The following is a 13,927-nucleotide window of genomic DNA, read 5'->3' as shown; positions in this document are numbered from 1 at the left end:
GAGAAACACAAAAACTCAGGAACGTTAGAGTCACGTTGATCTAAATCAGAATCAGAACCTTTATTTGTCACATGAATTTGGGAAATTAAATCAGTTGGTGCACAGCCACAGGTCTCCAGTCTCCAGTGGTGTGTGACTCCTACAGGTTTAACGTCACCATTGGGGACCATGTGGATAAGAGCATGTTTATCTCTACATATACGACCGGTCAAAGGTTCAAACTGTTGAGTGAGAATTATTAAATGATAAGAAGCAGAGAGGCATCGTATTCTGACTCAAATGTCAGGAGCAAAATATTTGTTTTTTCTTTGGTTTGGAAGTGAGATCAAGTTTTTACATAAAAGATCTTTCATTAGTTTAATTTGCAGCAAAATAAACATTATTTTATTATTATTATATAGAGTAGCTCATCAGAGAACAATTTTTACTTCAAATTAACCTCCTCTGGCCTTAAAAACAGCATGGCATATAGAGCCAAAGAGTTAAAGTGAATAATACAAATTAGTTTTTTTTTACTTTTGACATTTATTCAGCAGTGGTCTGGTAACATCAATGTTCGCCCCAAATATGAACTGAGGAAAATGGTTAAGTTTTTAGTGTTATTTCATTCATTCATCGATCTAATTTAAATCTGAATGAAAGGCAGCAGAAAGAAGAAGAATCTCATATAATCTGCACCTTTACCCCAAGAATCATTTTACAAAGAACTTAAAATAGCAAAAAAAAAAAAATCAGCAAGAATAGAATAAAATGAAATAAACTAGGTGTCGACCAACACGTTTCCATTTTATCTCCAAAGATACAATTCCATCACACAAACAAAACAAACAAAAAAATGGAGATCTTTTATAATAGATACACAATCAAACTAACATGGTTCATTATATTTTCTTAACATACTTAATTGTTCTTTTAAATGTAAATTTTGATTTGGATTCTTTGGTTTCTAAGTTCAGATTGTTCCATGAACTGATTTATTTCACAGAAGCACAAGTTTAGTCCTGAATCTTTTTTTTTTAAGATCTCTGTTCCTTTTAAGTTATACTTGCTTTCTCTTTAAACTCAAAGTCTAACCATAAATACATCCCTACATACGAGAGGACAGGCCGTGTGAACAGAGATTTTGTCCTGTAGTCTATATCCCACCAGTGCCTCAGATCGAGTTAAACATGTAGAAATGTTTCTTTTAACGGCATCGAAGCTTGTGACAGGTGCATCTCGTGTCTCATCTCAGAGTTTGTCCCAAACGTTCTCTCACCTAAAGTTCTGATGAGTGTGAGTGTTGGTGACAGGCCTGGTTTCTCGGAGTCCAGGCGTCACCAGTCATCAGCGTCAGCGACGCACATAACAACAACGACATCATCACGTGAGACCTGCTCCCATCAGCGGCAGAGTGGCTGTGTGTGTTTGACATGCTGGTGGAAGGATTAACGTCGGAGGCTTCGCTAAACACACACTGTTTAGTCACATCCTAGCAGGGGCTGAGGATTCGTGGCGTCGCTGAGCAGAAACTCGAATGTCTAAATGGTGAAAATGACGGCGAGGGAGATGAGGGAGAGTTTACGTGCTGCGTTCCTGAAAAACTCAATTTGTAGAGCAGTCTCTGCTCAGATTTATTTCCCCGTAACTGACTGGAGGTGTTGGTGAAAGACTCACAACATGTTTCAGCAGGAAAGAACGAGCTCCTGCTAACGGGCTTTTATTAGCACGCGGATGAAATCATGTGGAACATTACGTTCTCAGAGGGACAATTAAAGGATGGGCTGTAAAGAGGGAATTTTCAAGGGAGGGTTCCTCCTCACGGAGAGAAAAAATGAATAAATCAGATTGTGGTTTTCTCTTCTAAGACGCCGCGTCACAGCTGAGCCTGGAAATCTCTGCTGCATTTACCATTAAGCTCGCGTCGTTTGTCCTGCCAACTCAATTAGCGCTGGTGGGGCCGGACTGTCAGAGTTTAATAAGCAGCTGTGATGATGGAGGCGTTTAGACGAGGTTGTCAACACAGAATGGGGCGATGGGGAGTTAGTCAGAACATGCAGAACACTGCTCCTTCCACTCATTTACCTAAAAACTTGATTTTGTTAAAGGTCAAAGACGCTTGAATAACGGCCTCGTGTTTCCGTTTATACGGGGTCTTTGGCTGGTTTTTCCTTTCTCGTCCTGGCCGAGGCAATCGCTAAAATGTTTCATAATCAATATGGGCCGTGGTTCACTGATCATGGATTTGCAGTATTATTCTGGCAAACAGCCCAGAGGCAGGATTTTTTATTGATTTATTTATTTATTTTAAATACCTCTCTGCCAATCACCTGATGATTCTCTATTCACTGCACTGCAGAAACAGCATCACTAGAAAGAAGCAAAATGTTCTTATATTCAATCAAATCATCTTGTGCTGAGAATATAGTGGCTTCCTTGTCACTGTCCTCACGTACTGGTATGAAAGGTTTGTACGCGTGTCTGGCCATAAGTGCAGGTGTAAGTGCATCGACACCGACTAAGAACAACACTAAGACTAAGATTGTCCCTTATGCTGATTTATTTTAGACGCGGTCAGTTTGCACACCTGCACCAATTAACCCAGCTGATTATATAGACAGAGGTCTGAAGATACCGTCACAAGAAACAAAACAATCGACAATTTGACTGCTACAAAGAAAATTAATCTTAAAATAATTAATTCTTAAAATAAGCACAAAGTTCTTGTCTCTGGACAAAATATTTACTTTTCAGGGATTTCTTTCTGTTTTCCATATAAAACATTAATGTATTGTACGTAATTCATTCAGGCCAAGTTGGTTTTTATGCAACACACTGTGCAAATAATGCAAATGAAAGAACGTGTGGCCTTAAATCTTTTGCTATTTCAAATCCTGTGCAACACTGAAAAGTAATTATTCTGATATATGATCCAAGTGGGCATAATAACATACAACGGTCAATACTGTTTAGACTGGACTGTGAGTTAAACATCATTGTTGAAGGGGAAATCAAACGTTGGATGTATATTATGAGATTTTTCCATCTAAGTCTATGTAAATGAGCTGGAATTTATAATCCGACTGTCCTCATTTCATGTAAATGTGGACAAAAGGAAAGAGGAGCACGGCTTTGTGCTTGTTTTATTCATGGAAATGTTGTCGTTATAGAGGCCTAATAATTGCATCATCAGGGAGGTTTCAAAGGGAACCAATAATAGTTTTCAGAAAGGAAGAAAACACAAATTTATATATATATATATATCCAGGATTTTACTCAGACTGGCCTGTATGAATAAATACGCTGCTGCACAACGGATTGTCAGGTCATTCAGCGATTTCCTTTAAAGAATATTTTGTTTTTATGTATATAAATAGTTTGGATCAACCCTTGGCTCAGGCGTAGTCGTCTTATGTCAACATTCCCACGGTTATCCTTATTTCTGGCCGGGAACACGGTGAGGTAACGGCCAGTAAACGGGCAGTTGAACCTTTTTGCTTGAATGTGCCTTTGGCGAAGCGGCCGTCAGAGAGCGGGAGCGTTGCAGTGTGTGTGTGCGTGGTGCTTGAGTGTATGTGTGAGGCTGCCAGCGGCCCTGGCTAGACTCCTTCCTCCTCTCTGGCTTCGCTGTGCACCGGCAGACATCTCGCCCACAGCAGCGCCAGCTCTCTGCCTTAATATGTTTTGACAGAGGAAGCATTATCGCAGCTCTCTACGCCCATCTGCAGCACGGAGCACGAAGCTGAGGCACGCCTGCAGATAATGAGGATTTTAAGTCCTGGTGCTAATTTATCTGGTCCATCAGTGGCTTTGGCTGAATCGGGCTAAACCAATTCATATCATGTTCAGTTGTGACTAATCAGAGAATGGGCTCGTGACTTCTGAGGGTGTGGTGTCTGGTATCTGGATGCTTGATCAGTTTGGGATCTAGTGCAGGAGATCTGATGGAGAGATCTTCACCTACCTACTGCATGTGCACTATATAAAACTCGGCAAAAAAAATAAAATTATAATTTTTTGCATTCAATATGTATGCTTTCATTTTTGTATTCAAATATTTTTTATTTTATTTTACTTAATTTATTCAGTAGTCGGTCAATGGGAGTGAGCTAAATGAGCAAAGTGCTGACTGAAAGATAACGCCTTCTGCCTCCATTTATAAAATATGTCCATTTATAAAAAATATTGTGCATTTAAAGAAATTAAAATTTGTGGGAGAAAACGTTTAATCAACCAAAGGTTTTGCGACCTCCCATGCAGTACATCTGCAGACCCCTAGGGGTCGCAGACCCCCTGTTGAAGACCTATGATCTAGTGAATTTGGAGGCCAGGTCAACACCTTGTGCTGTTTAACATGTTTTCATGTTTGTTTGTTGTTGTTTTTTTTAGTTGTTCCTAAAGCGTTTTGTATGTGTGTCTGTGTCAGGCTGCTTCCTGCTGGGGAAGGTGTGTCATTGCTATGGGAGGGGGGGTCTGGTCTGGTCTAGGTGGGTGCTACATGTCTAAGTAACATCCACATGAATGAATACCAGGTCCCAAAGTTTCCCAGCAGAACAATGAATTGTCAAAAGATGGTTTAAATGTCATTCACTTCTCCTGTCAGTGGTTTTAATGTTGTAGCTGATCAATCTACATAATAATGCACACTTTAAATATTTATCCCATGATGTGATCACTTCATTTTAGTGACTTAATCATGTGTCAGCAGTGGAGCTGCGTTCGCCAGCTCTCCCCCTGCACCTTTTCTCTTTTATTCTGCTTTTTCCTTCATCTAAGTAGCTGGAAGTTACTCATCCTGCAGACGTGATTCATTATTCTGCTCCGTATTTGAAAGGGAAATTCTTCCCCAGCCGTGCGGGGCAGGCTAATAGGCTTTACCGTTCTGTACATGTCAAATCTGTGCATTTCGCAGCCCTTTATAAACACAGTGAGAACCCGAAGCAGCTTAATTAGATTTGTTCTCCTGTTCTGACTTTTCTGCACCAGTTTTTTGTGTCATGTTCCGGTTGCGATGCAGGTTCAGAGAGAGTGTTTGCGTTTGTACGACCCGACATCAGGCTCCTTCATCGGTGTCTGCCGTTAGACATCAAATGAATTTAATAATCCAGCCCCGGCTCAGGTCTGGTTCTCTTTCTCTGATGTCTGTTCTTAGATCATGTCTGCAGTTCCCTGCTTCACCACTAGGCGTCTCTGTGCTCAAATCTACGACACCTGCTCCTCTGCTGCAGACACATCTCTCTGCCTATCGCTCACATCTGTTACATCTCCTCAACTCGTTCGTTGTCCTTTGTTTCTTTATGACCTGAACTCTTTTAAATACTCCTCTGGAACTAGTGCGGTGCTTTCAGCTCAGACCTTAGAGCTCATCTGTTTGGTTAAATGACACCTCGCTGTTCGTTTGTCAGCATGTTTTTTTGTAAAAACATAATGCTGGTTAGAGTATGAGAGTGCATGTGGAGAATATCGTTAAAACCAGGTCCTCAGGCGCCGTCAACTTTGGAGGATGTAATGAAGGGATGTTGTTTAATCACGTTGCCCACGTTGTTTATCCCTCTGTGTTTAATGCAGCATAGTTCAACAGCAACTCTAAATGACCATGCACCTCTCAAAAGACTGCAAACAAAAAGAGAACACAAACCCAAGCAGTCGTGCAGTAAATCCCAAACGTCAGGACGTGAGGGTTCATTGAAGGACTGTGTTATTAAACTGCATTAGTTTCAAGCCTCTTTTATCCTCTTTTATCCTAGAACACCAACAGAATAGTTATTTGCATGTTTGCATCAGCTGTTGTGGAAGATTTGTTTTTCTTTTTTATCTCCCAGATTCTTGTGTTCAGTCTGGGATAAAATGTGCAGCCACGTATCTGCAGGCCCAACCCCTCTAATCCCTCGGTTACTATTAAGAGAATTTATCACGTTTCCCCAGAGGCTGGACTCAAAATTGCCATCTGCAGTGAATGTAACGTGGAGCGTGTTCCTCGTTTCCGAAACGCATCACTAATGGGAGTTCAGCCTTGTGCGGCTGCTCCGGCTAAATTAGAAATCACAGGCCTGTGAGATCGTGCTCATGAACGAAAAGATGGGAAATATCAACCGATCGTTGATGCCACAGATAAATAAATGAATAAATGAAAGCCTTGACTAGCCAGGCTTGTCAGAAAATGTTTGAATCAATTTGAATCACAGCAGAAAATGGTGTAAAGACCTAATGATCCTTAGATTCCTGTTGGTTACAAAATGCTACAACCAACACCTGCTGGTTGTAGCCGAAATACACCTGCTTGTTGTTTTTTTTGTGTCCGGTGGCTTCCTTAAAATGGCCTCTAGCGAAACTAGCAGTGATTCAGCACTGCAATCTGTGTTAGTGGATAAACAAATTAAAATAGAATGAGGTGTGGTGAGCGAGCTCCTAAAACCTCCCCAGACTTCTCCCTGGATGCCGTGCATGATCTCCCACTGCTCCAGGTGTTACTGTGCTCACTATATATAGAACTGTGCAACAGGTTTTAGGCAGAAGTGGAGCAAAAAAAATGCTGTAAACTAAGAACGCTTTCAAAACTCATTGTTATAAAGCATTGTTACTTTTCATCAATTAACAAAATGCAGCGAATGAACGGAAGAGAAATCTAAATCAAATCAATATCTGGGCTCTTTGTCTTGCTGCAGAATAAATGGGGCCAGTCCTCCTCCTCCCTGATGGTGTTGATGATGGATCAGTATCGTCCTGTATCTCTCAGCATTGAGGACCATTAATCCTGAACCAAACTCTCCAGGAGCCTCCACCATGCTTCACTGTTGCCTGCAGACACTCATTATTGTAGCTCTCTCCAGTTCTTCAGTGAACAAACTGTCTTCTGCTACAGACACATGTTTCAGTCCAGATCACCTGCCCCCATGTTTCTGAGCCCAGTTCCTTTGTTTTGGTTCATAGCTGAGTCTCTTGGCCTTGTTTCCATATCAGAGGGATGGATTTTTAGCTGCAGCTCTTCCATGAAGACCACTTCTGGTCTCCAGACAGTAGATGGTGAACCTGGGTCCCACTGGTTTCTACCAGCTCTGAGCTGATTTCTCTGCTGGACGTCTTCAGATTTAAGTTTCCTTGGTCAAACACTGACCGACTTTGGGCAAGTGAACCTATAATGACTGATGCTCGTTTGAAGGCAAAGGGAAGTAACACCACATATTGACGTGACTGAGATTTTTCTTTTGTTGCTTAATTTGCATTTTGTAAATTGATAAAAATAAACAATCATTATTTTTTTATTTTTGAAAGCATTCATAATTTACAGAATATAATATATATATACTACCATGAGGACCGCGCTCGCCTTAACCTTCCACATCCGTTCCAGCTGCTCTTTCAAACCTTGGTACTTCTCAACCTTTTCGTGTTCCTTCTTTCCGATGTTGGCGTCAGATGGTATCTCCACATCTATCACCTACAGTTAGCCAGGTTGGTTAGCCGGGACATGTTTGTTTGTCAGTCTGGAAGCTGGAGTCCCACAGAACCTTGACCCTGTTGTTCTCCACCACCTTCTGAGGTGGGTCCCATTGAGACGTGGTTGCTCCTATTCCATTACAAGCTACAGATGTTCCTATAGACTATCCCAGCCACTTGGTTCTGCGTCTCCATATACGCTAACCCAACTAGCATCGTACACCCTGCTACTATGTGCTGGACGGTCTCAGGGGCATCTTTGCACAGTCTGCACCTTGGGTCTGATCTATTCTGGTAGATCCTGGCCTCTATGGCTCTTGTACTTAGCTTGTTCTTGTGCTGCCATGATTAGCTCCTTGTGCTGTCTGTCAGCCCAGCGATTTTCCAGCCATTACTCGGTTTTCTTGATATCAGCGACTTCTTCAGTTTGCCGTGTTAGATGTCGTGTAGGGGCTTGTTCCTCCAGGTTGACTGCTCCTCTTCCCTTGCTCTATCTTTAGGTTTCTGTTGACTGAAACACTCTCTCCATTCAGCGGGTTATCTGATAACTGGTATATCAAACGTTTGGACACACTTTGTCATTCAGTTCAATGAGAAGCTGTGTCCAAACGTTTGACTGAGAGTCTATGTTTATATCTCTGATCTGATCTGATGTTTTTTATTACTCCAGTCCGCAACAGAGGCTGATCATTTCAGATACACTGATCAGGCAAAACATTATAACCACCTTCCTAATATCATGTAGATCTCCCTTGTGGCATTGAAAGATTGTCAGAAGCTTCACATCCATCATGTGAAAATTTAGAGAATATCTTGTGGTTTCTTTCTTTCTGTCACTGGGGAACAGAAAAAGTCATTTTGCACTCTTACTTAAATCGATTCAGTTTCTAGTTTTCATTTGCGGTGCATTTAAGGATCTTTAACATCTCTTACCATCTGTCTGATTTCTGCAAATGAGTATTTTATTTAGCTAATGTGTCCCCTAGAAGCAAATCTAACTTCGCTTTGCTAATGACAGATGCAATATCATTAACTTAGAAGGATTTTCCCCCACAATCAGCAGCAGCCACTCCACGTCCTCATTTATCTGAAGGGTTTTCATCAGCAGTGTCTCAGTAGACGAGACGAGAGAAGCTGCAGAAATAAGTTTTCTGCCCAGGACTGTTTGATCCACCCTCCTCTGAGTTACTGAAATAATTCCCAGGTCCCAATGACGAGCACGTGAGACTTCGGAGCTGTCACGTCGATTATCTGATTAAAAGACATCGCGGATCATTAGATGCGATGTCTTAGTTATGCAAGTCGTCGGGGAGCCCGTGGGGTTGGTCGAGAGGTTGACGTTACTTGGTGACGACGCACAGTCTCGCGGAGACCTCTTTACCTCCACCAGGGATGGAGAAAGACTCTATAAGCAGGAGACGAGCTCATGCCTCCCTCAGTGTGTCTGAGGAGCCCGTGACGATGCAGGGGGGGAGACGCGCTCTCTCCGCCTTCGCGCACCATCAGTGAGACCGGGATGCGATTTTCCGGCGGCGTCCTTCTCTGACCGAGTCCGTTCCTGACACCAGGAGGAGGAAGAGGAGGAGGAAACGTATCGGCCGCCGTCAGCTGGAGGTAACTGCAGGTAACTGGAGGCATGGCAGGCGCCAAGCTGACGCCCTCGCCCTCGGAGATCGATCCGGACGTCAAGACCGACGTGCAGAAAACCCCCGAGCCCACCTGGGTGAACCCCTCCAGCCCTCTCCGAACCATGGGCTCTTTCGGGAGCGATGCAGACCAAAGGTAGCTGCCGCAGATCCGCGTGTTTGTGAATTTGTGAATGCGGCTCGCCTGCACACACGCACGCACGCACCATCCTCGAGATAACGCGATGCCGCGAGCGCACGTTGCACAAAGTCTTCCTAATAACTTAGCGCGAAATCATCCGCAGGGCAAAAGTTGCGCCGTGATCAATACCCCCATTATCGTAAAACTGCCCACCCGTTAAGTGATATTTCCCACGGAGATGTGTTGCACTGTGAGCGACACACCTGGATGATGTGCTGAATGTTCCCAGCCGTGGGTTTAAACAGTAAAATGAGCAGCGCTTCTCTCAGAATCAGGTTCATGACACATATCTGAATGACTGCAAACGCTTCTGTCGTCATTTTTTCTTCCAGCTTCCCTGGGATTTGTGGCTGCAGTGTGGAGTGATTACATAATTCAGTGGATGCTGCATTCCCTTTACAACTCCATCAGTCCCAGTGTTATTATTATATGCTTGAACTACTGCACCAGCTAGTTATTTATAATACAGAGCAACCAAAGAGATGGATGTAATAAAAATGCAAACCATGGGAGATTATGCTGGCATGCCTTCATGTTTAAAATAAAGAGCACGTTCTATTTCAGCACATGCATGCACTCCTCCGTAGAATCTGCTCTCACTCTGCTTCTATTTGGTAGACAAATGAGACGTGGTTTTATGCAGAATGAGCTGAACCTGTAACCACTGAGGGACTCGATTTATGTCGGAGAGACAAAAGAACTGGGGAGCCGCTGTTAAAGCTCAGATGGGCACTATTATCTGCAGGTTACGTGAGGTTGGTTTGGCTGAAAAAAGAATAACTGTGCTTGTTTGGCAGCGTTTCAGAAACCTCTGCACAGCCAGTGCTGCTGCTGCTGCTGCTGCTGGTGGTGCTGGTGCAGTGTTTCTCGTCACAATATTTACAGCACATGTTTTTCTTTCTTGTGTCTATTCGAGGACCATGACATTTTGGAGATTGTTGGATCAGTTTTATTCTGAAATACGGGGCATTTGCTGTAGCATGGACTGTGTGATATAGTATATATGTGCACTGGAAAATACCTCAACATCAATCTCAGGCAGCCTGTCAGTGTTGCTGAGAAAATATTCTGGCAGTGTATCTGGCATCTGACCATGAAGCTGCTGTGTGGAATATATTTAAACAGTAGTAAAAAGTCAGCCCTCCCTTCTTCTTTCTTCTTCATAAACTTTAACTTCCAATTAATGACTGACGCTCGCTGAATACAGTGTGTACACTTTAAAGTGTTTCTCTTTGAGCTGAAGCCAGAGTCCTCCGTGAAGCTGAAGGCGTACACCTCTGTAAAGGATGACAGGTCTTAAAGGATGTCAGGGTTTGTTTCCAGAGCTTCTGTCTTCATTACTGTCTCCTTTAGTTAAGGAGCAGTCGTCTGCTAATGCAAGAACAATATGACTGCTTGACTTCAGGTTCCCTCCCTCGTCTGCTGACTGAGCTTTATCAGTGTTTGAGGTTAAGTTGATGCAAAGAAACTGCAAGATACTTATCACTGTGGTGCTTTTAGGAGGAATAAAATACAAGAAGTGGGAACGAAACAGTTTGATTCATGGACAGAGTTACACAATAATAAATAAAAAGAGGGAGTGGACACCTTTGAGGATGAAACTGTTCATTAGTTTGGTGTTTTTGTGAGACTTTATGAGGACAAGAGGCCACACAGGTGGTGGCTTGGGTGAGAAGAGTTAATGTTGTTTATTTGTCCTTGAGAGGTAGCGGCGTCTGCAAAGTCATGGAGTGAGGGTAGAGGGGAGCCGGGGGTCCTCTGTGCTGTGCTGAGGACAACAGTGATGGAGATGATGCTTGACGCTTGCAGTTATAATTGAAGATCTGCTCAAGCATTCAACAACACCCTGGTCTTTGAAATGTCTGTGAGTCAGCGGTAAAAATGGTCTGAATGTGGAAGGAAGGACTGAGCTCAGAGAAGTTAAACACTGCTGGTTATGGCCATACTGCATGCAACCCAAGACTTTTTGATTATTTAATCCAATGCACAATATCTGCAAATTGCTTTGACCTTAAAACCCAATGCATCGATTGGTCCGGTGCAAAATGAACAGTCGGGTTTAACTGCCAATTTGTGGGATGTAGAGATGAATGTGGAGAATGGATTTGGTGAAGATGGCGGTGGAGCATCCTCGTCTTAGGTGACTGAAGAACCTCAACGAGGAAAAAAAATAGCAAAGATATGGAGGGACTGTAAAATACCTCATCAGATTCTATGGTTGAAACTTGTTTATGCTTTTTAACTTTTCTAGTTTGATATTATCCTCAAATGTAACAAATTCTGTCAAAGGTAACGAGCTACAACGTTGCTAATTAGCAGGTACTCGTTTGAGGACGTTGGAATTCCATTGTTTGCAATTCTGTCTAAGGTATTAAAATAATAATAAGTTTTATGTATTGTTACATATAAGTACATTTATGTCCACATATGAAGACGTTCTTAGGTCTTACTAATCTTAGGTCTCAATTTGGGTAAATAACAAGCACAAAGTATGATATGTGTGAGGATGACACTGATGGAGATGATGATGCTCGTGTTGCTGTAGCTGCTTGCAGTGATAAATGACATCCCGGTCTTACAACCAGCTGTGAATGAGCTGCCAGTCAGTTCAGATATGTTGGACGGCGCCAGGTTATGAACATATTGCAATGAAATCCTAGAGACTTTTCGTTTGCTAAATCTAATACACAGTAATGATTAGGGCTGCAAAACCTACTACATCAATTGGTCAGTTGCCATGGGCAACCGACTCCAGACCAATGTCCAAATGTATGATTAGGTTGCTACTCTTGAATGAAAGAATAAGGGTTTGTCTTCATCCTGTCACATAAATCAAATCAAGCTTCATTGACAAACATGCAGAGCTGAATGAACCGGTGTTTCTCCCTGGGAGTAAAGTTCTGTCCAGCGCTGTCTGCTAGGACCTGGTCTGGCGTGGAACCGGAGAGACTTCCAGGTCGTGAAATGTGACCAGCGTGGGATTTGTGTCCAGCTGGCTCAAGAGCGAGAAGCTATGGATCGAGTGAGAGGATCGATGACCCAGGCCTCCGCTAACACACAGAGCCGAGAAATGATTAATCAATTTCAGCATAATTTACGACACCTAGGGATCCTCATTGTGTTTGTGTACACAGGGTCGTCTCAAGAGGACAGGAAATAAAGAGGCCAAATCAGACTTCTTTGATGAACTCGTGCAGATTTATTCTGGCTTTGCTGCCACATTGTCTTCTTCTTTGTGTTCGAGAGTCTGGCCTGTCCTAATGAATCTGAATCTTGGATCCCAGTGGGAGCTATTATACATATTCTCATTAAGGCTACGAGACCATTATATTACACAGGATGCTTTAAGTTTTATAGGCCGTCAGGGTTTTTTTTTTTTTTTTTTTTTTTAAAAAAAGATGTCTACCTGACTTATCTGCTGATTGTTAATCTTAAACTTATTAAGCAAATCAAACACAAAAATCTCTTAAAAATAACATATTACAGACTAAAACTAGTCCCGTGCGAATAGTGCTTTACATGCACCGATTGGAGCTCCAAGAGTTTTAATGAAAGCATTTTTGTGTTTTTTTACATTTGCACTGTTCATTCTGATGTCATGCAGAAAGGTCTTGTGCAGGATAAGAAGTCCAGCTAGTATGTGAATGTGGTCCTTGTCCCAGTTTACATGCAACGGAGAAAAACGAATAACTGACGGGAACATGTTGTCCTCCTCCACACTAGGTGGCGATATGTGTCGGGTTAATACGGCCCCCTTTACGATTATTGAGTCATATAATAATAAGCAAGAGTCGTTCATGCGGCATTTCAAACAACAACCAGATGGATAATAGTTCAGCTTATTTCTTCTTCTTCTTCTGCAGCACATGCGTCGTTGAGTTAAAGTCCAACTAAGGCGTATACATGCTGGAGAAAATTGGAGTAACGTGTTTACATGCATTTAAACTGTCTAGTTAAAGTCGGATTAAGGCAATAACCTCGCTGCATACACTTTGATGCAGTTAGGATCTTCAGACTCTGCAGTAAACTACACACCTTAGATGCTTTTAAGCCTTGATATGTGAGCTTAATATCCTATTAAGGGCGGCGTTATCTTGGCCGGAGGACAGTGGGGAGGTAATGGGGTAAGTCTTACTAAATACCGTGATTACTTTGGATGTAATAAAAGAGAAGCAGCTCACTTAAACTGACAAAGAACCTGTTGCCCTCTTCTTATTTACACTCTCAGCTGTTATGTGCTCACTTTATGGTTGAATATTGTTTTTTTTTGTGCATGCTTTTATTGGTAGTATTCTCTCACAGTGATGCAGGAGACTCTATGTGCAGTTTAAGAAAGCAGTTTTCCAGCTAATTAGCGTTTAAATTCTTTTCATACTCGCTGCTGCTCAATTACACCGTGATTACAAATGATTGGAGGACATTTCACATTTTTTATCGCACTGACTGTCCTCCGCAGTTTGTGTCCTCCCCCATCTTTTTTTTGTCATTTATTTATAGCTCCCTGCTGACATGGAACAATCGCACTCTCATTTGATTTGAGCGCCTGAGGTTTAATGAGGGGTTTTAATGTAGTCATCTGGGAGTAGGGGGGGGTGAATCGCATGTTGTCCATCAAGGCTGTTCATTCAACCAAGACGAAGAAACTTGCAAATTACAAATAGCTTTATTACCAGACATACCCTTA

At 42.4% G+C, this 13,927-nt stretch overlaps 1 protein-coding gene across 19 annotated transcripts in view; it reads left to right on the top strand.

Annotated features, from left to right (window-relative positions):
• Positions 1-13,927, top strand: part of kcnt1b (potassium sodium-activated channel subfamily T member 1b) — a 77,680-nt gene that overhangs the window by 10,714 nt on the left and 53,039 nt on the right. For 2 of the 19 annotated variants that reach the window (XM_047591222.1, XM_047591219.1), the window contains exon 1: positions 8,565-9,198. The exons of the other annotated variants lie outside the window; for them this stretch is intronic. In XM_047591222.1, coding sequence (XP_047447178.1) covers positions 9,053-9,198 — 146 coding nt within the window. In that variant the 5' untranslated portion in view covers positions 8,565-9,052. Of the gene's footprint in view, positions 1-8,564; positions 9,199-13,927 lie in introns of those variants that run through there. 19 annotated transcript variants of the gene reach the window in all.

The sequence above is a fragment of the Mugil cephalus genome, chromosome 8 (assembly GCF_022458985.1).
Source record: "Mugil cephalus isolate CIBA_MC_2020 chromosome 8, CIBA_Mcephalus_1.1, whole genome shotgun sequence".
NCBI lineage: Eukaryota > Metazoa > Chordata > Actinopteri > Mugiliformes > Mugilidae > Mugil > Mugil cephalus.
This window is presented reverse-complemented; position numbering and strand designations above follow the sequence as displayed.